General features: G+C 42.3%; 1 protein-coding gene across 4 annotated transcripts in view; it reads right to left on the bottom strand.

The window, feature by feature from the left end:
* Window positions 1-9: 9 nt before the first annotated feature.
* The window catches only part of pex5la (peroxisomal biogenesis factor 5-like a), a 113,860-nt gene continuing 88,112 nt past the window's right edge, over window positions 10-25,757 (bottom strand). For all 4 annotated transcript variants that reach the window (XM_063467350.1, XM_063467349.1, XM_063467351.1 and 1 more), the window contains 7 exons: window positions 19,848-19,964; window positions 17,884-18,027; window positions 15,996-16,066; window positions 13,165-13,383; window positions 10,974-11,139; window positions 6,818-6,975; window positions 10-5,602 (listed from right to left, as the gene is read on the bottom strand). In XM_063467350.1, coding sequence (XP_063323420.1) covers window positions 5,401-5,602; window positions 6,818-6,975; window positions 10,974-11,139; window positions 13,165-13,383; window positions 15,996-16,066; window positions 17,884-18,027; window positions 19,848-19,964 — 1,077 coding nt within the window. In that variant the 3' untranslated portion in view covers window positions 10-5,400. The remainder of the gene's footprint in view (window positions 5,603-6,817; window positions 6,976-10,973; window positions 11,140-13,164; window positions 13,384-15,995; window positions 16,067-17,883; window positions 18,028-19,847; window positions 19,965-25,757) is intronic.

Here is a 25,757-nt window from a genome sequence, read left to right as displayed (position 1 = left end):
GTACGTTCCAAAGGTGCTAATGCTGTCCTCGTGATTATACAGGGAGAGTAATATGCATTATAGTAGGTGTTTCAATAAACGAGTGGCTGTATACAAATTACATTATTTCTAATTTCATCCATCAAAATATATTATTCATATACATGTGACGCAAATAAATGAGAACAAAGTGCACGTTCTGAACCGAAGCAGTGGAGGAAGCACATATGCAACAGCAGGCTTAATGAGCCCAACCAATGAAGCCATCACTTTATAAATGCTTTATGGATTTTCTGTACCCTAAGCACCAGTTCCCACATTTTAAAAGCACAAATCTTTTAGAGATAATAAAAGTGGACAAAGCCAAATAAAAAGTGTCTTATTGATACACAAAAAGAAAGTTATTCCAGTGAAATGAAGAATAATGTGCCTGCTTTGGAGTCTTTTTTTTTTTAAATTCTATTTTGACCTTTTTATTTCAGTATCATTGTTTCATTAGAATGAAGAATTATTTGTGTGTCTGGGTATTTATTGGTTTTTTCAGTTAATAGAAACATGCCGGAGCCAAAGATGTGATTGCCTTCACAAATTAACGCCTCATCGTTAACTGGACAGTTCATTGGGTACACCTTGCTAGTACCCCTGCACACATTTTTAATTCAATATATAATTAAATCTTATTTTATCCAAGAAGCTGAATGGAAAAATTTGTCAGCGTGGTCATTATCAGGTAGGCTGCGGTGTTTAAATGATGCTCATTTTTATACCGAGGGGACCAAAATTACACCACTACCAATCTGACCCACTGACACAGGCAGCCATGTTTTCATGCTTATGCCAAATTCTGACCGGGCCATCCAAATGTCACAGGAGAAATCATGACGCATCAGACCAGACGTGTTTCGAATCTTCAGTTTTGATGGTCCGTGTGATCCGTTTCCTGTTCTTAGCTGACAGCAGTGGTTACATGTTCACAGATGCTCTTCTACATCTGCTGCTCCTGGTTTCAGACTACTCTGTGTAAACTGTAGAGATCCAGAAGTCAACAGTCTCTGAAGTAGTCACAGTAGTCCTTCTGGTACCAACAACCACATTCAGAATCACATCTGCACTGCGTGACTGCCACACGATCTGCATCTATGCAGCTGAACAGGTGTACCTAACAAAGCAGTCAGTGAGCATGTACGATTGTATTTGGTCTGTTTTCAATCCATAAAACTTTAGGTCTCCACAATAGAAGACACGGTGAGCAAGTCTGTGTAAAAGCTGTGAATTTAACATTTGAACTGTTTTATGATTGTCCACTTTTACTCTCCCTCTTTCTTAAGTGTAAACAGAACTAATGAAGCAGTGATTCTTGCAAACATTAAAACCTTATAAAAAACAGCCGTTAAAGGGTCACAGCAGGTTGTGAAAGTCTACATAAAAACTTTTCAGCACTAAAGAGTTGTGCAATAACAGCTAGACAGCTTTATAGGTTGGGGTCATTGCAGTGGTTACAAACGTGTTTGTAATTTGTAGAAGTAATAAATATAACATTTGTGCATAACTATGATTATCCAGTTGATTAGCCAGTATTCAAGCTGAAGTATGTTTGGAGTGTGCTGTGCCTTAGACTCGTTATTTTGAGCCTCTCACACTTGATCATTCCATGCAAGAAAAAGCATCTTGTGTAGAATACATACTGTTTATATACATCATGTTTTGTCAAAGTTTGCGAACTTAAAAGTGCATTATAGCAATATTGCAAGGAAACCTCATGATATATTTACTTTTCTTGGGGTCGAAAGAGAAAGCACTTCCATGTATGTCATGCATACGAATGAAAACGTCATTAAAAAAGTAGAAATGTAAAGGATCTAACATGCAAACAGCCTCAGTTTGTTGCACAGGTGCATGCGTTAGGCTAGGTCAGTTCACCTGAGAAGGTACAGTAGTAGGTTCAGCAAAATAAAGAAAACTGCATCCTATCTCAATGCACTATGGAATGATGTGGACGGCAGAAGAAGGTTGTGGCCCAGCAATGTAAGATTTCTTTAAAAAACATGAACCTGTGGTAACCTGTAATGAAATGGAAAAGAGCGAGGGCCTGCGACCTCATAAGACAACTAGAGTTGATTTTGTAAAACACCTGTGGGCACCTGGGGGGACAGGCATGTCAGGTAAAAATGTGGAACAGCTCCTGGCCTGCAGAACCACTCGCTGATAGGGACCTACTACAGGGTTGGGTTAATGCTTTAGCAAAGAAAACTGAAGGGGGATCGTCGCGCACTGGACTGCCACGCTAGCTGCTCTGTGAGCCTAAAAGTGGAGCTTTGAGCAAATGCAGCACTCACTCTGACAATGCTAACATACTGATAATATCTCCTGTGTTCAATAAGGAGAGATCAAGAACTGAACATGATTTGTTGAGACAAAGAAATGAATGTATTTGGCGATCAGACTCTGGTGACCCATCTTACCTATCCCAGCAGTAATAGGATTTAGGACAGGACCCCCTGGAGTCTAGACGCTGTTGGTGGTGGTGAACATGAAAATGGAGATGGGGACGAGGTGGGTTGTGCAAATGACAGTCTGAAAGGGAGAATGATGAAGAGCACAGATTTAAACCAGAGTGGAAGCTAATTGGCTCAAAGAAGGCAGGCAAGAAGGTGATTGGACGAGAGTATTACGACTGACAGGGTGTGAAAGTGTGGCAGTGATCTAAAGAACAGAACAACGGCTGAACACCCAAGAAAGCAGGCAGGTGAGGGATTGCAGAGCTTCCATATTGAATTTAACCACAAGCTTTATTATATTAAAACGCTAACAGCCAAATGGCTCTAAAAGTAGCTCCATGCAGGTTCATGGCGCCGTCGCAAACTTTGCAGTTATTTGGTCTAAACCCATTCTGCCGGCCGAGTGACACTTTTGTTTTTGGGAGACGTGCTGGAAGCAAATTCCACGCCACCCCTTTCAGTCTGGGCCAAACTGGCAGACAGACCCACGCTGGCATGTATGGAGCTACAAGCATGCTTAAATTTGACTTCCACAGTAATTTAATGCTAATCAAACAGAAATCAAACATGAACTCCTGGATGTAAACCTGATTTGTTCCAGTGAAGGATGCCTTTTATCATCGTCCAGTCTCCCACAGTGAATACATTTGTGCATGCACCCCTGCTTTGGCCTCATTGCCTTTGCACAGTCGCTGTTAGCTTCCCTCTGAGGCCGACTGTTAGAGGCATGCACATATGTGCTGTGTATCACGGACTCCTCGTCTAGTGTTTGATCTATTTATCCTGGTTGTGTGATAAATAGAGTCTGTGCCAACATTTTTTTAAGTATCTGGCAAGTAGAGCAGCTGATCTTTTTTCATCAGTGCCACAGACTCGAATATATTAATGCAGCTAGTGTGACAACAATGACAGATGTATGGAGCTTGATAAAGCTCAATGCATGGCGGTGAATTTGATGGATGCAACTAAGGTCAAAGACGCCATGTCCGTGCACCCTGGTTCTAAAAGCAGAAGGCTGCACTCTATGTGTCTATCAGTCTTTCTTTTAGTCAGAGCCTCTGACCACTTTTCTCCCTGGGAGAACACTTGTTTTCATTCTGGCAACTTCCTGATGAAACACTTCTTCTTGTACAGACCGTGACACCCCGGCTGTACAGTTTGGAAGATGAATGGCTCTCGCACTGGTCTCTGGTTCTGCCTGATAGCGTTCTTTCCAAACACCGAAACGACGCTTCCTTTCGGTCCGCCGAGGCAGACGGGGACCAGCAACAATTCAGAATGGCAACATAAAACATGACCTTTTGCATAGGAGCTACAATAAAAACCACTTTCTGCAGCACCCTCAGACCGTGGACACGCCTGATAAACACCCGAATGTGCTGAGCTATGCAGTACAGAAGATTATCTATCATTTACTCTGTTGCACAGCGAGGTACATGGTATTCACTTCAGAGAGTGACTTTCAAACTAGCAGCAGTGATGCAAGTGAAGCTGTCAGCTAAAAAGTATGTCTAAGGAAAAGCTTTCTTCCTGCAGCAGGAGAATCACTGCATTTACACAATCATGTTTTCTGCAGATGCATAACCATCTCGAGTTTGAACATCAACCTGATGTGATTTGAAGTGTGTGGTGAAACGAACAGCGTTCATCATACATGTGCAGCATTCTGCCCAAGCTTACGTAAATATTTAAATCATGCATTATGACTATTAAATGCATGAGCCTTGCTGTCTTTGGAGGAGCAGCAAAGACACCAGTGACGGCGTTAACAGATACTGACAACAGAAAACAAACCGAGTCAGGTCAGCAAAAATAAAAAAGGACTGTATAATGTGTACAGTAGTCATTAGGAACTCTGAAGCCATCCCAGAACTAGCAGAAGAAGATAAAAAGAGATATTTTTAGACTTGTTAAGAATAACTTTTTCATATGCTAAAGTTTGAAAAGACTAATGAAGGTTTTATAGATTGCTGTTGCCCAGCTTTTCTCTGTGTGTCTGCAGTCAGCTTAAAGGGAACAAAGAGGAGCTAGGAGCCAAAAAAGAGAGAGAAAAACCTAGCGAAACAAAAATCAGTGGCTCAGAAAGCTTTCAAGTTCAAAAGACAGCAGTTATTTAAAGAAAATGAAACTAGTCTGAAAATGGCTTAGTGTGGGTTTTTTCTGTTTTCATAAAAATAGTATAAATAAATATTGTTGGTCGCATGCTTTTGAGTAAGGCTTTACAGACCTGGCTTGCACATTCCACTCCGACTGAGGAAGTTATATGTTTATCTGAAGTGCAAAGGGAAAACTTCTAAAAGTATGTTAATTTGAAACAAGAATCCATTTATGAAAATGCTTATTCATGCAGTATCATTATTTTCCCATTGAAAGAGGATGAAAATAAGCCAGGAACAGAGTCTGGAGCTCCAGGTTATACGCTGCAGTCTTTTGTCATTTGCTCACTACATCCATCCTTCAGGAGAGAAATCGGGAGTCAAACGTTTTTTCCTCTCTTTTCTTTGAAAACGGCCTGTGAGGTCTGCTCTATCAGGCTCGTACAACCGTCCGTCTCTGCTGGCTCGGCTCTGTTCCGCTGGATGAGTCAGTTTTTAATTGATGTGTTCTCTAAGGCATTGCTCGTACAATCTTTGCCCGTCCTTGTGCTCTTCAGGGAAATCACAAATTACAGTGCAAATCCAACACAGAGCAGTCCCTTCAAACCCTTGGAAGAACCTGTCCCCAGAACTGCTCCGAGGTACTTGGGCGAAAAATATAATAGCTTTAACGACTGTAGTTAATTTGGACGTGCATAAAAATACACTGTTGTCTCTAACGTCCATCAGTCCATTCTGATGTGTGCACTTTGGACTTTTGGCTGTTGGGTAGAAATCAGATAGTAAGTGAAGAGGGGGCAGATGTTAGCATCGCTGCCTCCTGGTCCTCAAATGTCTAAGTTGAAGGCCCGCATGAGAAGATCCAAGTCGCCGATATTTGCAGCCTGGAAGAGTTCAGGCTGGTCCATCATGGATAAAGCTATCCTCAAAGCCGCCCAGATGTTTCCAGACATCACCTGGTGGGACTGCTGGCGACTCCGACTTTTCCTCTGAAGGCTTAAGGCAGTCAGGAAGTTGCTGGCCGCCTCTCTGGGGAAGAAGCGATAAAAGCAAGTCATTGCATCACAAAATTCCATCAGCTGGTCTCCTCAGTTCTGAGACACGTACAGACTGTTGTTAAAAGAAGAGGCGATACTACATAGTGGTAAAGATGACCCTGAGACATTTTGCTGCCATCAAACAGGAAGAAACCTCGGACAGATCCAGGCTCAGGGAGAGGCCCGCCCAGTCGGTTGGGGTGAGGAAGACGAGACCAACTCATTTTGCACAACAAGAATATAAACAAAAAGGCCGAAACATAACAAACCTTACTGCGCTTGATCACTCTGCGAGAAGTCTCGAGCAGATGTCTCAACTGCCAAACTAACAGGACCTGTGTGGTTACATTAAGGCAAACGTGCAGACATTTAAAGCTACCTTAACGTCAAGGTGTTCCACAAACCTTTTATTTGGTAAGGTTTAGAAAACTTACTCATTTGAACTAGAGTAAATTTAGCATGAAGTCCTGTTGTTTCTATGACTATTTCTATGCTTTTATTTTGTTAGTGTCTATGCTATTTATTTACTTCGGCCACTGACGGCTGTCTAGTGTAACTGGCTGAGTTTGTCTTGATGTCTGCTCGTGTCAGATTTCTGGTCATGTGCTGCTGCTTGTATTTCTACGCTGATAGTAGCTTCAATCTGAATATTTTCTGTTTGTGGATAAGCATTTGCCTTTTGGGTGTTGTCTGGCAGGTACATATTCAAACTCGTTCTATGATAATTTTGAAATATGAATGCATATGATTGGTATCATGAGCTGAATTTATATGTGCAGATAGTATTCCACTCACCACATGAGATAAATGATTCATAAGAAGAGATCTTATAGGGTCTTAAGATACCAAATTTCCCCTTGTGGGACAATTAAAGGATTATTCTATTCTATTCTATTCTATTCTATCTTGTGCACCAAGTCACACATTTTGCAATTTAGATTCGAGCTGCAATAATAAATCTATCAACAGGAAATTAATCAGCCACATTTTCATTTTTAAGCCAGTATCGTCTGCAGCCTTCTCAGTGTGAAGATTTCATGCTTTTATTTGGCATTTATGAAAATTCACATATTAACTCTGTGCATTGTCTTACTTCAACTGCTGCCCTTTCTGACCTACACTTTGGCTGTTATGCTTATTAATTCTACTCCACTGCATCACGCAAAAAGAATAGAAATGCTATCCCACTCTCCTACAGATCACTCACCTGTGTGCCCCCAGGTTAATACAGCTGATGCCCAGGTTGTAGCGGGACCGGATAAACCCCGGCTGCAGCTCCAGGGCTCTTGTGTAAGCCTCCACCGCCTCCTCGCTTCGATCTCCATTCGCCAGCGTGGCCCCGAGGCGGTTCCACAACAAGTAGTCCTGCACAAGAGTGCGAGTCGTGGGTTGATTGAGGAATAGGAAATGTCAGGTAGTGAAGGTTTGGTACAGCTCAGTGTGGGGTGTGCTGTCAGATGCTGCCAGCCTAAATAACCCACATACTCAAGACTTGCATTCAGTCATTTAGTGCAATTTAAAACTCATCAGCGACATCGCTTCAATTATTATTTAATTATTCAAGGCCTAAACGCTGTCCACCTTTGAAGGACCTGAAAAATCAGCTAGCAGTGTCTTTAGTACAATAGATGGACTAATTAAGAATGGGATAATCTGGGCTGCTGCGCATCACATGGCCTTCCATCTGCAGTGACAGCGTGACAAAGCAGTATTTCTTTAGAGACCTAAATAACAAGGGGCTGTTTTGGAGCATTGTAACATCTCCTCTGGTTAGAAGTAACTCAAGAAGGGTCATTTAAGGATAGCTGAGTTATATCACAAAGGATGTCCTTGCTGTTGTTTCCCACCTGCAGGTAGACAGGCACATACAGAGGTCATGGTCTGTTACAGGGATCCTTCATCTCTGGCTAAGCCCAGCACTGGGGTATAATTATCTCCCTTTGTGTTCAGAGCTATTTTTCCAGCAGGGGACCTGATATTACCAAGTCAAATGCGGGAGGCTGGATTTAACAGTGAGTAATATTCATGCTGGCCTGGGACAGTGCTGGGAGGATGGAACTCATTTGCATACAGAAAAATGGTAGAAAAGTTCTTGGTTGTATTTACGTGCGTGTCCATTTTATTTGTCGCCTGCCTGTGTGTTCTAGTGGAGTGAATATGCATGCATCTGAGATTATTTTTAGTTCTCTGCGTAATTATGTGTGTTTTTGTGTATGTGTGTGCAGATTGCGTCTTGCTCAACTGTTGTGCTGGATCACAAGCGAGAGCATATGTGTGCCAGTCAGGAGTTCACCAGGCCAGATTTGGCAGCGCGATAGTTCGCATATTGCTGTGACAGTTTGCTGTGCCTCACTGCATCTGTTTGCACAAGCTCTCCCTTGATATTCGTGGCTCATCCTCGCTATGCTTTGGGGCTTCGTGTCTGCTGCGTGTGTTTGGAAGTCTGGCTCTTACAGTATGTACAGTATTAGAAAGCACAGCACACGCTCACAGGAAACATTCCTGAAGGATTCTGGTTCACATCAACACGATAATAACACACACACAACGAACACACACAGCTGCTGCAGATTTATCTGCATTCCACCACATCCCAGAGATGCTCTGTTGGACTGGGATCTGGTGACTGTGGTGGCCATTTTAGTACAGAGACAGTGTCATGTTCAAGAAACCAGTTTGAGGCGATCTGATCCATGGGACGTAGTGTGCTATTCTGCTGTCAGCAGAGGGATGGACACGTTCAGCGACAATACTCAAGTCGGCTGTGGTGTTTAAATACTGACCGGTCGGTATTAAGAGGCCCAAAGTGCGCTAGATCAGCGGTCCCCAACCCCCGGGCCACGGACCGGTCGTTTGGTACCGGGCTGCGAGGGTTGAGGTTTCAGTTTTCAGTGTCAGCTTCCCTGGGTCTTTCCCGTGTTGTAGTTGTGTGTCTTATTTTGAAAGAAATGTTTACGCGTTACCATAGTGACCAGAGAGCACTAAGGGGCAGAGAGGAGGATGTTACTGTCAATGTTGTTCAGGAGGACACTGCTAATAAAATTACACAATTACACAGTGAATTCGCTTTTATTATTATATTTACAAAACACCAAAGTTTTTGTCTCGGTTGTATAATTTTATTTTGTTGTCTTTATCCGCCACACCTTAAAGGCCCGTCCGTGAAAATATGGTCTGACATTAAACTGGTCCATGGCGCAAAAAAGGGACCGCTTCTCCAGATAATGTACCCAGCACCACTCTAACACCAACAGCCTGAACTATTGATACAAAGCAGGATGAAGCGATTGTTGCTGCAGAATTTGAGACTCATCGAATCAAGCAGCATTTTTCCAGTCTTTTATTATCCATGTAAACTGTAGCCTCAGTTTCCTGTTTTAAGCAGGAGAGGCAGACAGTGTGGTCTTCTGCTGCTGCACTGTGCACTCAGAGACGCTCTTTTTATACACTGCCTGTAATAAGTGGTTATTTTTTTGGCATTTGCCTTTATTTGATAACAATAATGGAACTAGACAGGAAAGCAGAGAAAGACGGGGGAAGACATGCATGAAAGGGAAATACGATCGCCTGCTCACCCACTGAGGTAACTGGTGCCATGAGGGGTTATTTGAGTTACCGTTGGCTTCCTATCAGCTTGAAGCTATTTTTGTCTGACCACTGACATCAAGGAGGGATTTTCACCAAGTTTCTCTTTTTTTGAATCATTCTTTCTAAACCTGAGAGATGATTGTGTGTGAAAGCAGATCAGCAGTTTCTGAAATACTAAGACCACTAAGTCTGTCTGGTTCAACAACCATGCCTCATTCAGAGTCACTTAAATCACTTGTCTTCCTCATTCCCATGCTCTCAGCAGGTCATCTTCACTGTACCTACAACTACACCGAGTTGCTGCCATGTGATTGGCTGATTAGATTTTTGCATTGCGAGCAGGTGAACAGGTGTACCTAATAAAGTGGTTGGTGAGCATATATCTTGACGTAATTCATCCTTTGCAAAGCTGAGAGTATATTTGTTTCATCTTGTTTATCTCTGTGAACATTTTTATTCTGCAGATGACAGCTCACATACGCCCATATTTCACGTCACGTTAAGGTTTCCTTGAAAACTGTACCCTGAAGGAGTGACAGGCAAAATATTTTATATAAATTTAATGCTCTGTGGTTTTAAGTGATGGGAGACCAATGTAAGTGCCCTCCTCTGAAGACAAATACTGTGAAGTGAAATCATATGTTAACTCGTTTATACACTACGCTGCTTTCTTTAGCATGAACGGTCTATACAAAGAAGTTAAAGAGGTAGAAAAAAACTTGCACTACGATCTGAAACCCCAGGTTTGCCATTTTGACTGTGACCATTTCACAATTTCTGAAGCTAAAAGTGAAGAGACATGGATAGTAGACCGGAGCTGATGAGTGATACGTATCATTTTGAAACATAAACATCTTTGAGGTGTAACTCCTACCAGCACGACTCAGAAGGGCTGAATCTGGATGCTTTGCTCATTAAACAGGCCTACATGGAATATGAGAACTGTGAAAGTATCACGACGTTCAGTCCGAAGACAAATGACCACGGCACATTCAGAAGCTACAAATGACCCGTCAGGACAACGATAATGATGTGATGTCACTGTCCTCGGTAACGCTCCTGCACAGCCCACACAGACAACCTCCTCGTCTCGTCACAAACCTGCTCCTGTTCACTCTAAAATGTCTCATCTATGAGGACGGCACGCCTAATCCTGCACCCTTAGCTACAAGAGCAAACACAAGAGTCTTCATCCACTCCCAGGAGCTTCTGAGGAACAAAAGTAGAGTACTTTCTGATGATAATGTCGCCACGACAACAGAAAACCCACTGTTGTGTTGTAACATGGATGTAATATGTGAGCAACTGATCCACTGTTGTATGAAAACCGTTGACATTGGTGCATTAATGCAGTGCCAGCTGCGGTGAACAGAACAGCTGTGTCATACGCTGACTGTCTGTTCCACATGTTCACAAACTTTAAAGCTGGTTTGTGAACATGTTTGTGATCTGAAAGCAGCCATAAAGCTGGCTGCTTTCAGATTCTTGGCACTGAACTTTGTAATGATAAACCATAACATGCTTACTGGCAGAAAAGGAAAACAGTGAGTGTATGTCAGTGGTATTCATGTGTTATGAGCCGTGTTTGGATTATCACTTATTTCCCTTCTCTCTTTTAAAAACTATACTTGATAAGCCTAACTAACAAAGCTGCTAAGTTGTTGACTGGTATATAGTAAAGTGTTATTATAAACGTCAGCCTAAAATCATCTTTTTGGAGAACCGTGCATATTAAACCATGCCCTTGTGTGCAGTGCGTAGGGCTATGTATCTACCTCAGGCCGCACTGACAAAGCCGTGTTGAAGGCCTCCACGGCTTTGTTAAACTCTCCGCTGAGGTTGTAAAGCACCCCGAGGCCCGTCTGCAAATCTGGGTCAATGCTGTCAGAGTTCTGCTGAACTGCTTCCAGGAAGAGCTCCTTGACCTCTGGTAGCAGGGAGCTGTGGACACACACACACACACACACACACAAAATTGAGATAAGGATTAGTGTGACTTAAGGCTGCTGAGTAAGCACGCGTAAGACTGCAGGGCTATGATGTGCACTGGACTTTTATTCACAGTGTAACATGATGAGAGGCAGCAGGGGGAATGACGGGGGGTGGTACAGAGGGGAAAACTGGAAACAAGGCCGCTCGTATGGAAGGAATGAATTTCTGTTTAGCTTTTGTAAACAGTTTGTAAACATGTTCACTGATGTTTGTAAACATGAGTGAAGCTGTGGTCTAATATTTAGCAGTGCATGTATCTGAAAACTGTGATGCGAGCTTTAGGAGAGCGATAAAAGGAAGGGATAGAAAATGAGGGATGAGGTGAGCAGCAAAAAATTAAAGGGATGTTATTCCGTGGACTAGAGGGGAGACCGCAGTAATTGGGCTGTAACTGTATCTCTTCACACTGACTAGACGATTAATGATTTGATAAAGCGCTACTTTACCTCGGGAGTGGAATTAGGTCTTTCAGATCAGATATACCAAACAACCTCAATTATACGGCTTAAAATATTGCAGACAGCACGCATTTAACAAAGTAATTTAACAAGGTCAACACATGTACTGTAACCCTCTGTCTACCATCTCACCAGTATTACTGCCACTACCAGTGTCACAAGTACTACATTTCACAAGTACATATACGAGAGTATTAACAAATCCTGGAATCGTAATTTTACCAATTTTAACAACAGAAGTCAAATCCAATAAAACACATCTGAAACTTTCTGTTTCTGTCTATCCAAAGCCGCCAGGCTGCAACTCCGACTGTCCAGGAGCTCAGCGATAGTCTGGTCCAGATCTGGGAGGAGCTCCTCCAGGACGCCATCGGTGACCTCATCAGGAGCACGCCCCTTTGTTGTCAGCTACTCTTGGGGCCCATACTGAGCACCGTTCTGAGTTGTTGGGCTGGCCTTCATCATTTGTTTCACTTTGACCTTTGACGTGTCTTTGACTTCAGCCCTCTGTATGTTGATCATTTTTATTTATGGCATCCTTTCATTCCTAACACATTACCCAGTCCATGTCAGTATAGATATCTAGCATGATTGCTTTTTTTCCTATTGACAGTTTCAGTGTCTTCCTTTTATTTTTTTGGCTGTGTATATATTTTATATTAGAGACACGAATAGTCCCAATAATAAAGATAAGCCAGCCAAATGAATGAAGCTGTCTGCTATAATGTTGCTACGGAGTGTAAGCACACGTCAAACTGCCTGTCTGCTACAGCATCGTCAGCTGTGGCAACAATTGCTATTAGGTCTTTAACCAGGAATCTGTGGAAGAAGGATTTTGTCATTCATATTTGCTAGAATTAAAAATATTCCCAGCACCTGATTTTTATTGTTGAATAAAACACAAATTCAGTATGTTATAATGTTATAAATAGAAGGAAAAACTGATGTGTGGCTAATGTTAACTGCTAGTACCAACACCCTTCTTTCCTTGCAGCCTAACGTCCACCTGCCTGTCCTGAATGCATGTGTTGTGGTTAGCATTCCAGGTGTGAATGCTTGTCTGTCTCTCTCTGTTAGCCCTTTAAATACACACCAACCTGTCCGGGTTGTAGCTTATAATAGCTGAGATAACCCTTCTCCTTGTGACTCTGAATTAGAGAGGTGGAAGAAAACAGACAGATGGATGGCAAAATAATAGCCAATTATTGTGGAAATAATCAGTGTATTAGTGTACAAAACAAACATCCAGGACCAGATTTTAAAGTGAAATGTCTTAAACTTGGTTTAGTAATTGTTAACAGCTACAAGAACAAGTTTAAGAAACCTGCACAGCTACATGTTGCTTTCCACTTCATCAACAACAACTTTGACTTGCTGCAGCCTCTGATATGTGTACAAAGCCAACATACGAGACATCAGTCCATCTTTAATAAAGTGGCAAACAAGAGACTGTAGGTTTTATTTTATACTGTAGTGATCCTTTTTTAATTAGGTCTAAAGAGTTTAAATACTCTACCTTTCATGTCTGCCCAAGTTGGGAGCATGAGACATCCTGCGCTGGGAGTTTGGAGATCCCGTTAGATGAGTCTTGCCTTTGACAAGATGCTTGTACTTGGGATTGTGTCTCAGCCAGCGGAGGAGGGCCTCACAGGCATCATGGCGCATACCAGTGTTGGTCAGGCTCACTGCCAGAGCCAAGAGGGCTATAAGGTTGTTTGGGTGGAGCTCCAAACACCTGGATGGAGACACGATTCGTTCACGGGAGAAGAGAAATCAAGTAAGGTGTTCACTTCAAAGAGAAATCTAGATTTGACAAGCATTAATTGGGACAGGCCAAAGCAGAGGAACATCAGGCCAAGGCTAATGATTTCTGGGCCAGAGCGAATGAGCAGCACTTCTCCTGCTCTGTCTCTGCTGCAGAGAGTCGTGTTTGCATGCTACCCACAGCTGATGATTTGAATTAGCTTTGCATTTAGGCAAAACGGCATGGGTGGTTGTTCCAGAGATGGAAAGTATGTTTGTAGTGATTGCTGAAGTTATATCACCGGTTATATCACGTGGACGCTTGCCACTTAGCTCTGTGCTGGCACTTCATAATTGAAAAGGGAAGAAGAACAGAACAGCGTTGGATGAACGACTTGGATTAGTCGAAAGACTAAAGGGGAGGCCAAAACGAGATTTAGCTTTCAACAAGATAATTTTCAAGCCAGATTTGCTACAGTTGATGTGCCAGCTTCCTTAAAACCATCATAATCTCGCACAAACCAAATTATTTCAGTCCCGCTGCAAATGACGTAAACCCTGGTTCAGGACACTGACATTCACTGCATATAAAGTTAGGCCCATAAATACTCACACAATGTTTGCCTCCGTACACCGTCACAGTGGATTTTAATCAAACAATTAAGGTGTGATCAAAGTGCAGACTTGACTTCAAGGCGTTTAACAAAAATACGAAACTGTTTAGGAATTATAGACATTTTTATACTTAGACAGTCAGACACAATTTTAGACTCTTGTGTTTGCTCTTTCCTTTGCAGTCAGTGACGGCCTGTACCTCGACAAATGTTCATGGACATCACCAAATGCTGTGTTTCCGCCCTTGAGATGATCTGCCAGGCCTTCACCGCAGCCTCCTACTGTTGTTACTTTTTGGGATCTCTCTGTATCCAGTTTTCTCTTCAGTAACTAAAGAGCACGATCTGTTGGGTTGAAAGCCGGTGACTGAGTCGGCCATCTTTGCCTTGCTATGTGCAGTATGCTTCGGGTTATTATTGGTGTGCACTGTGAAATCCTTTCTGATCAGTTTTGCACCATTTAGCAGAGGGTATAGCCTTGTACACTTCACAGTGCATCCTGTCAATAGTCACACCATCAATAAACAGTTGTGACCCATACATGCCCATGCCATAACACAGCCTCCACTGTGTTTGACGGACGATGTGGTTTGCTTCATTTCTCTGGTTTGGCGTACTTTTCTCTTTGCATCATTTGCATCAAGAATTCTGCTCTGCTCTTTTTTAGCTGTGCTCTTCCAGGCCCTCTGTGATTTTCTTAGAGTAAGGCATGAACTGGCCTTTCTATGTTTTTCTGCCTCTCTGACAGGTTTATTTTGTTTTCGAGCCTAATGATGAACTTTACATATAATGTTTCATCTTTTTGGCAGTTTCCAGCAAACAGCTACTAAACAGAAGGTAAACAATTGGAATCAAGTCCAGATCTTTCATCTGCTTAATTTGTCATTGAATAACAAGGGAACGGGTCTCACCTCGTCAAAAACCCACCTTTCAGTCACCTGTCTAAAAATGAACTTTGCATAAAAAATGGCAGTAATTATTAAACAGTTAATGTGATACGGTTGTTAAAACCCTCGAGTTATAGCTTAAAGTCTGCCCTTCAATCACATCTTAATTGCTTTATTTCAAATAGCAGTACTGTAGGTGTAGCCTTTGTATCAAAGAAGACAGATAATTCTTATTTTCAGGTGGAGCTCATTTTCTGAATTAAAGCATAAATATGGCAAAGCAAAGTTAAGCATATGACATTATTCAACAAACAGATAAAAAAATAGAATACAGCAATGTTGTGAATCTGAAACGATGCCACTGTAACCACAAGACTTACGCCAGCTAAAAACATTTAATCTCACTTCATACAAAAAAGAGCCTTCGCAGATGGAGCCATTACATAACAAAGACATTCAAACCATAGAAGGAACGTGTAGGACTCTGCTGGACCGCAGGAATCTCAGGCCAACTAAGATATTCTGCATTACAGCGGACACTGTTTGTAATCCACATCTAACAGCGATCACATTTTCCTAGTCTTGTTTCTTTCTTCTGAAAAATGGACCATATCTGAAGGAAGAACACTTTCTCCTGAATGGCTGTCTCTTGTGTTTTCTGTTGTCAGCACTCACATTTCCGGCTTCACCAGTGTGAATGAAAGTGGGCCACCTCCCATTGAGGCTTCTGCTCATAAACGTGCTCTGTGCAATCAGTGGGGTGTCTCTGTTTTAAGAATAAAACTCCCAGAGCCTGCTCTTCCCATCTCCATTTAAGGATAACTGAACAAAACTGTGATGATGTTCTTCTTATAATACTGTTTTAACATCAGCATATAGTTATGACTTGGTTTTGTTCTAGCTGAACCTACTGCTGTTAAACAGTTCAGTGAAACCTCGCAGGCAAATTTCATGTGCTGGGCTTCATCTTTTCACATGATATTTCCAGTGTCCCACTTGTGCAAACATATGGTGTTCCCGAGCAGCAACAGCTGACAGTTCTCCAATGTCTGCTAGCGTTTTTTGATTTTAAATGGGAACTGAATGCAGTTGTTTGTCATTACCTCTGGAGGGAGACAATCGCTGCCTGCTCGTTCTCATTTTCAGCCTGGGTGGTCCCCAGGACTTGCCAGGCCTGCATCAAAACAATACAAACAGGTAAAGAACAAAGAGTAAAAAACACACAGTGGAAACAGTGTACAGCCTATGCTCTCAAGGGGGGAACACAGCAGGAGCAACGGCTGTTGTCTGGCTACTGTGAGTTAAAACATCCACAGCTCCAGCTAATTTTAAGGAAGTACAACTGGGGTATATGCAGTGATGATTAAGACTGACAGTGTTTTATTTGGACTATTGTCCTCAGACACCATCAGATATTATGTAGTAAAACTGAAAAAAAAGAGCATACTTTAATAATAAATATAGTTTCTTTTGTGTATAACCGCGATGGTACCTATCCAGGTATGCATTTACTGCATTGACAGTGTGTTTGGCATCGCTGTCATGCTGAAACATGAAGCCCCTGCCAATCAGATGCTTTATAGATGATATTACAGTGGATCAAAATGTGAAGGTAACTGCATCCACGATTGTGCCTCCACCGTGTTTAAAAGTTGGCTGTAGACACTCAGTGCTGCTCCTCCATACATACTGTCAACATTTTGAACCAAAATATTTCACATTTGGATTCATCTCTCCAGAAGTCCTCTTGCCCCTCATTTTCTGCCCATTTCCTGTGTAACGTGGCACAGCCCAATCTCCCCCATTCTCTCGAGGCTGTGCTGGTAGACACAGATAACCTCCTTGCAATGGTACGTACTGATGAGCCTTCCTGGAGGAGTTACTACCAACCTCTGTAGGGTCCAGGTATTGCCTCATGCTACCAGTAGTAACACTGACCCTAGCAAAAATGCAAAACTAGTGAAAACAAGAAGGAAGGAAAAAAAGCATTCCTGTTTTGGGGGTTGTCTCATTGTTGCCCAAAGCAGCTGAACCTGATTATCATTCCCTTCTGCTGCTCAGCTGAGCAGATCATTATCCCACAGCTTTAAATGACTTGCTGTCCTCTTTAATTTGAATATGTTGATGTGTTAGAGGGACGACACTGACTTGAATTAGGGAAAAGCCCTTCATCAACACAAGAGGCCAGACAATGATATAACGAACCTGAAATCCAATCCAGATTATGAGATTAGTCCCACTGTATGATGTGTGTGTAAGGGCACATTTAATAACCTGTTCTAAAGCCAATCTCTCTACATGCTTTTTTTGTTCAGCTCTTTGAAACCAGGCGCCAAATGATTTCTGAATGATTCAGAGGTCTTCGCAGTCGGCCAATAAGCCACTACGTGCCCTACAAGGAAATTTGGAATCGTATTAGTTCCATATACCGTGGGATAATCCTCTCCTCGGAATAACTGGCACATTTCTGTATATTCCAGGGGATTCCGAAGTACTTTGAATGAAGGCTTTGCTCTTTCAGCTCGCAAAGAGGTCACTCCATTTGAAATGGGAGGAATACAAAAAGGAGAAAAAACTCTGCAGAATGAGCTATTGTTCATCTCACTGGGCAAATGGAAATTCTCATCAGGTGCAAGTCGAGTATTTTTTTGCTACAGTAAACAACTATTTTTACAAGGGAAAAAAATCCCCTGACCTCTACAGGCAATCAGCATTGAGCCTGTGGGTGCTGCCTACCAAATCAGCTTCACCCAGCCTGTGGTCAGTGAGGCATTCTTCCTCTGTAGCAGGGGAGGATTTAGCCATAGCTTTGCAATGAAAGCCTCAGTGATCCAGTCCAGTTAGCCGGCGTAAGGCTGCAGTTTTTATCGGCCATTTGTACTCTAAAAGTGTACAAATGTCTGTAAATATGAATAGCTCTGCTACTGACTTGACTGGGTAAACAGTATGTGTGTTGACAGCTCTGTGCATATGTATATTAGCAGAATTCACCTCTGAATCGTGAGGGTCCTGTAGGACAGCTGCTTCAAGCAAAAGCACAGCGTTTGGCAAGTCTCCCTCTCGGGATTTCTTCAGTCCCTCTTCGAATGCATTAGGCAAGTCCTTATAAGGATTATCTGTGTGGAAGTAGTAACCCTATCAGCAAGAAGAAAAGATAAAAACAAGGACAGTGGCAACGTCAGTTTCGCTCTCCTATTATTCCAATGCAAACCAAGTGTCCTGTGCAGTTGTATATTTAAGCAAAACTGCAGGAGCAGGAATTGATCTTTTCTCCTTCACATCAAACCTGGACTGAGCTCCCCAGGGTTTGTCTGCTCTCTTTAAATGTTAAACTTTGCATTTTCAAACTGTGATTACCCTGGTGTGTTGCGTGCTTTTGAGCACGATGCCTTTGAAACAGATTTTTCTTTAAGAACGAGCGCTACACTGGGATCAATACAGAAAGCCCATAAGTCTGATCTCACATGATTTCCTGGCATAAGAAGGTCAGCTGGTGGGTGATGCGTGCTGCTCAGACATGTGCTCATGTCCTCTGAAACTCGGGAAAACGTCATTGTGATGCGGCAAACATGCAGGTCAGTGTGCAGGCTTTGTTACATCGCAACACAACATATTAACAAGTAGTGTTGATCAATCTGGCGTGAAATGGAAAGACAAGTACAACTAAATTATTACTTTTTTTGTATGTTTCTTCTTCAGAATGGCATATTTTTAGACTCTTAGACAAGACTTTAATTATCTGTGCTGCTTTCAATGAAATAAGCAGCTTTAGCTTTACTCGCTGTTTCACTCTTGGGTTTTCATATTGTCACTCTTCTCATGCATAATAGGCAATCGGTCAAACAGACCTAGAGACCACCTCATCCCTTTGTGGCACAGCATTCACCCGGCAGCTGACTCTAGGTGAAAAAAATCCATATTCCCCAACGACCTGGCTAATGGTTGTTGGCTATGTTGCTGAAAACTTCTATTTAAATGCTTTGGTCACTAGCAGGTTGCCACGGTCACCTGCAGCTTACATGGAAGAGGCAACTTGTCTGCATAGACTCCCTAATTGGCCTCCTAGCTAGTGAAACTTGAAAGTTTGACAGGTTACATGCCACACGTCACAGGTTCACAATCACTTAGCCAGTAGTTAGCCAGTGCTTGCAGACAATTAGGCATCTTCCACACAAACTGGAGGTGACCGCTGCTGTCAGCTAATGCTAACCCACAGTATAGTAACTGGTAGTGATGGCATCACTGGCTGGTCTTTAACAATCAGTTTCACAGCGACGGCAAGCGACCTCCAGTAACTACTGGCAACCACTAGAGGAATACTCATCTTTGCATGGATACCAGTGCTTACCAGGTGTGTGTGACTGAGACCAAAGGCTTCACATTCAACACGGAGTAGTTTAACACTAGTTTAGGCGTCATTCCTCATTTTTACAACCCATTCACATATATAAAAGTTCTGGAGCCACAAAGCTCGGTACATTACAGTAACCTTAAAGTCTCTGATAGTTGACCGTTAACCTCAGGGTGACAAGCCTCCATTAATCACGCCTGTTTCTAAAATCCCTCCGTTGCTCACTCATTCATCACTTTGAGACTTCAAGGCCACTTACTAATCATAAATCTTCCCTCATGCGGACCGCATTGTGAGAATATTAGCACAGGTTCATTTTATGGCTGCATAAATTCTGACAGTCATACATGGATAAATACAGAATTGGACACTAAATTAAAGTGGAAGACAATAAACAGCTCGGATATTTTAAATATTGATCCACAAAGGCTGATAAAACTATATTTGGTTTCAGGTTTTTATAGATGTCAGATGTAAACATGCTGCACACGGAAAAATTATAAACTTTCACTCTAGGCACAGACACAGTTCTGCATATTCCTGCATCACTGTCATCAGGACAAATCTGCGTGCACGCTGAGAGTAACATTTTAATGATAGTGACCTTCTCGTACGGAGACACGGTGGAGGGAATCTGTGCCTGCTCGTTTTCCGTCAGCCAGTTTCGCCGAGCCAGCTCTTCCCACTCTGCCTGCATCTTATCCCAGAACTCGGTATCTGACTGCACACATCAGAGAGAGGGAGAGAGAGGACACAGTTCAAGAAAAAAGGAAGGAAGGAGTGGAAGGTGACAGGGGGGAAATGAGTGAATAGTTAGCTCTTGCAATTTGCAATCACCCTACTGTTGGAAATGTCACGTCTGCCCTGTTTACTTGCTGTAACGTATAGACCTCACACTCCTGATGACTCATCACATCTGCATGTCAAGGCAGAGTTTAGAGGAAAAATGCTTTATGCTCGAAGTGCAGCTGCAGAAAATGGATGAAGACCAGACCAGAATAAAACACGCGGCTGGAACCTTCTTTCAACAGAATCGGTTAATTCTTCAAAACAGCAGCTAAACCTGAAGTACTGTTTCTAAGACGATCAGAAACACACAAAACGTTCACATTTCCTTGACAGAGTTGGACTTAAGGAACTCTATCAGGATGATATTTGAACCTTTCAATCAGCAGACCGAAGGCTGTCAGTGTAATGTGGGAGTTTGCTTCCTGGAGCATTTTCTAACCCTAACATTTCTTCTGACAGGAAATCAAAGCCTGTACAGGGAACCTTTTAAATACACGTTTGTTTATGCCATCAATTAGTTTAATCAACCAGAGTTTGTGTGTTGTTTTGCAATAACCCTTGAATACGACATCTTACTGTAATGTAATTAACGGCAAGACTACTAATTATAAGGAAACTGTTGAATTGTATTTATTTATTATGGTAGCAGACCTATAAACACTTCAAAGAGGCTTTAAGTACTCAATCAGAAGAAAACCTATTAAAATTGCTTGCAACAAAATTACAGCAATCTCATTGTTTAATTGTAAACTAAAACAATTAAACAATGAGGTGTGAAAAGTGTCTCTTTAGGTTTCTTGAAGACGTTTCATCCGAGAAGCTTCTTCAGTTCCAAGAGCGGCGATTGGTGGAGAGTCCCAGATTTAAGCCCTGTGGGAGAGTCCCCCAAAGAGGGACACGGACCCCCTATTGATCACACGAGCCAAGGTGTGAAAACGGGTGTGGGTCACAATCAGCCAAGGTTTCAGGTGAACCCATAGTGAAGCCTAGCCCCACCCTATCATGTGACTTACTGAGGTCAAAGGACCCAGGGTGTGAGTGGTCATTAATGCGTCTGGGAAAGGAGCTCAACACTGGATTAAAGATGTTGTAAGCCCCGCCCTCTGTGCAAAGATGGTCGTTCACAGTGGACATAGATGCCTCTTTCACTCCTCTTTCAAACCATCTGTCTTCTCTGTCCAACATGTGAACAGTGGCATCCTCAAAGGAGTGACCTTTGACCTTTAGATGCAGATGAACAGCCGAGTCTTGTCCCGTGGAGGTGGCTCTTCTATGTTGTGCCATGCATTTATGAAGTGGCTGTTTGGTCTCTCCAGTGTAGAGGTCTGGGCATTCCTCGATACACTACATTGTTAAGTTTGTGTTTGGGAGTTTTGTCTGAGTAGCTTCTCGGAGGTGAAACGTCTTAAGGAAACTTAAAGAAGTCCAGACGCTTGTCTTTCCAAGCTCCTTAAACTACGATGGCCTGGATGACTGAGAACCTTCAGACACATGCAGCTTCAAACAAACTATAAATGCAATTTAAGATAAACTAATAATCCATCCACCTATTCTCTTCTGCTTATCCTCATCAGGGTTGCGGGGGGGTGGAGCCTATCCCAGCTGTACCCTGTACAGGTCGCCAGTCTGTTGCAGGGCTAACACAGAGACAGACAACCATTCGCACTCACAGTCACACCTATAGGCAATTTAGAATAATCAGGCTGCCAGCAGGCTGCGACCCAGCCCCAGATAAGCAAAAGAACATAAATGGATGGATAGCAGGCTAAAGCTGTATCGGGCTCGCATGCATCTCAGAAGACCAGAAGAGACCAAAACAACGTCCACATCAAACTACAGTTCTCACAGTGTATTTAAAAGCCCACAAACACTGAAGGAATTTTTCACTTCTACTTTGCCTTAAAGCCCGTGATCGATTAGCTCCAAGTAATGTTTGCGTGTTGTAAGTTGTACAGCTAATCAGGTTAGGCAGGCCTGGAAGCAGATGAGCTGTTAGGAAGGGATGTCATCAGAAGGAACGGCGTAAAGAGGCTAAAGAGAAACCTACAGGACAGGAGGCATGGCATGGGACGAGTACATACAAGTCCTGGTAAACTGTCTTTTATTACATTTGAAGACAAAACTTGAAGTTTTGGATGCACAGTTGTGTGGTGTGCAGCCATACAGCTTATATGTTCCTGTCCTCTTTCTATTTATGTACACAGTAAACATGATCGGGCAGTTTTTGGTGTGCAGTCCCATTTCTCTTCACGTACATGCCTGTCGCTACAGATTTACTTAATGACATGACTGCCTTTCATGCAAAACGCAAATACTCTGCATGGCCACTTTTTCTTTCCAGCTGGTTTATTTCATGATTTGTGACCGCCTTCCTGTCAGAAGCAGAGCAAAGAACAGGAAGCCAAACAGAGCAGAGCAGCTTCCTGGGACTTATTCAGTCCTTTATAGTCAGAAACTCATCATGATAAAATGACAGCGTCGCACACAGTACATGCGTGTGTGAGACACTGTAGAAGCAAGCAGGGTCAGAGAGCTCTGCTATAAGGACACATGTGTTTGTGTCAAAGGTCTCAGATCTCCACATGAAATGTTCCTGTTGATTGACATCAAGGCCACGGTGTGGCCCCTCGTGGTGAAAGATGGCAGGTAATTGCAGACTGCTGACTTGCACACAAATTGCATCGAGGGGAGCCTTCGCTGTCGGCTCCATCAGGAAGCACGGCATCAGAGAGTCGGTGTTTGAAGCAGAAATTTGGATGTCGAGTAGCTGTTTACATTTAGAAACAGGTTATCAGTTCATTTATTTAGCTGTAAACAATATTTATTAAAAACCAGCAAAAGGAGAACAAAGATGTGAGTTTGTGTCATAGCCCTGTGTCGCTGCACCACATTATTTTGTTTTGTTGTCACTGGTGTGTGTGGTGCAACAGAAGAGTATCATCTGGACTGAAACCACCAAATCCCTACAACACCAAGTATCTTTTTTCTCTGGTCCCTCTTAAATACTGCAGTACACCCTCTATTGAACAGCTGAGCTAATAAATCTGTCTGGGCCCAAATCTGAACTCCACATGTAAATAATAAGATGTTTCTCATCTCTCCTTCACACATTGTAAGTTTAAGCAAGCATTTATGCAATAAATCGAACTGATATACAAAGCAGAGACTGACCAGCGTGGTCCAGTGTGAGAACTGCGAGTATCATAGCAGGAAGTCCTTAAAACGTCCTGCTGAAAGTAACCAGCACACGTTAGTCTTGCATTCACATCGGCTGAGTCTGACTGGCTTAATAATTGGCTGTTATTACAGGCTTGTATTATTCATCAGGATGTGTGTTTCCTGTGTTACAGAACATAATGGAGAAAAGATGACAATGGTTTAATGTCCAGCAGCTTGCTTGTTTACACCACTATCAGTGCTATCTGCAGCACATGTACAAAGTGTGTAAAAATACACTGCTAAAGGTTAACAATGACTCCGACCCTTTTCCTTAGTACTAATAATATAATGCTAAAATACAGTTTTTACCCCTAAAATCAGTATAAGATCAAGAAACTACCACTACTATTTACTTAAAATAAATTAAAAATCCCCAATATTGCGGTCATATGATCCATACTTCCAGTTGTTAGTCCCATTCCCGAATCCCGATTCCCTGCACAGCATCATTTCCTCCTGGCTTCCTGCAGTGTTCATCTTCATGTTCTTATAATAGATTTTTATGGCAGGCCGCAGTCATTGTGGTAATTTAAATATTACGGCTTTAATGTTTTTCATTATTTTTATCGCAGGGCCTGCATTGGCCCTGTTACCTACTTCATCATCTCAATGTTTCCAAGTCGTAGACGGTAAACTGCTTGTGGTACCGCTCAGTAAATTGCTCGGAGAATTAAAATCGAGTAAATACACAGGCATGTTGTGAAATGACAAGAAATTCATATTTCTTCATAATGCTGTGACGGATGTTTTCAACGCTGGCATTGGCAGTTTAATTATGAGGAACAAGGCAAAGACACAGCAAGGTAATTATATCCTGCGTATGACTGGAGTGAGGCCACGGCTGCGACTCTAATTTCAGCAGCTCTGATGAAGTGTTACGTGAAAGAGACAGAGAGCTTCCCACCACCAAACATGTCGCTGCTGCTTGTAAATGAGGTGGGGTGGGGTTTCATTAGTTACTTCATGAATACATTATTAACAACAGCAATAATCATAGCAACCTCTACAGAGCTTGCACATCGCTGTTTGTGTCGCCTACTTTTGGAAAAACTATATGTATGTTTTGCCTTTAGAGTCCAATTAATGCGTGCGACTCAAACGGGCTGAGGTGATAAATGCAGTGAAAATAAATGGACGCGGCCGAGAAGGTAATTTGTAATGAAAATTCTCGATAAGTCAGCTAAAAAACGAAAGGTGCGATATATTTATCTTAGGCCTGATAGGAAAAACAGAGCCATAATTATTTATAATAAATGATTATGAAATACCCTTTTGCATAGAGCATTATCGTTACTGTAAGAACAGGTGGACTTATAGACTTAATATAAAGGTAGAGATGCACACTCATGGGAGTTGTGTGTGTAAACCAGCATAGTTAGCATTCAAACAGCAACATGAAACTTTATCTTATGGACGGGTTCAGATCTCGCTCATGTCTGCATTTATACAAACGAGCTAGTCACACGACTTTATCACCAGGTGCAGAGGGAATGGAGACCCACAGGCTCCATCAGACCAACCTTCATCCAACTAAAGTGAATATTTCCTGCTTTTGAACTCCTGAAATAAAAAAAATGCTAATAATCCATAAATGAATGTTATTTTGTTTTGTTCCTTGTGATGTTGAAATTTGCGATGATTATCGGCCTAACAGGATGTCAGTTTGAACTGTTACCTTGAGACACAGTCTTTGGAAGAAAACAAGTACTTGAACAGGGGTTACTTATCCACTTTGCCCAGGGGGCTTGCATCACAAAAAGTCTCATTATTTACCAGTGACACAGCAGCAGGCTCCATAAAAAAGGACTCTTCTCATCTCCGGAGCAGGACTGGCCTGGCCTTTTAATGTTAATGAGCCACCCACTTCTGTGCTGCGTAGGCCAAGTCCTTGGTCAGCGAGACAAAAATAGGAAGCTAGAGTCCCGATAATGTCACTCAGAGACGAGTAAAATGCACTGCTGTGGACAAAGTGCTATCAGTGCATTTTGGCAGAACTTCTGCATGGATGTCTTTGATAACAGCACAGAGATCTACTTCAGTGAGGGCTTTTTCATGTAAAGGTTTGTGGCTGATTGCAAATAAACTGAAATGAAAGACCCTTACTCTAGGTTGAGCTGGAGTAGCAACAAAGTTTGCTTCTTTTATTATAGTAGTGAAGATGTGACCTTCAGGACCTACTTCCTTATTGTATTCTTCCTCACTGTAGTAGACACTGCAGTATATTATTTGATAGCTGCTGACGAAATACGCAGCTCTAATGTTTGATGGTAGTTTTAATTTAATAGTGACAGAGAGAATAACAATCTAAAATGTAGAAATAAATGCATTAGATAAAAGTTATAAATGGATTTGAATGTCACTGAGTGAAATAAGTACTTGATCCCATTCAATCCAGCTGGAATTCTGGCTACCAGGGATTGCCTGTGAGCCCATGTTTCATGCAGATTACAGGTAATCAACCTGATCTGTAGTCATTATGCATGTAAAGCACATCTGTCTGCAGAAT

The sequence above is a fragment of the Pelmatolapia mariae genome, linkage group LG23, assembly GCF_036321145.2.
Source record: "Pelmatolapia mariae isolate MD_Pm_ZW linkage group LG23, Pm_UMD_F_2, whole genome shotgun sequence".
NCBI classification, from domain to species: Eukaryota; Metazoa; Chordata; class Actinopteri; order Cichliformes; family Cichlidae; genus Pelmatolapia; species Pelmatolapia mariae.
Note: the sequence above shows the minus strand (reverse complement) of the source record. Positions and strands in the feature narration are given on the sequence as shown.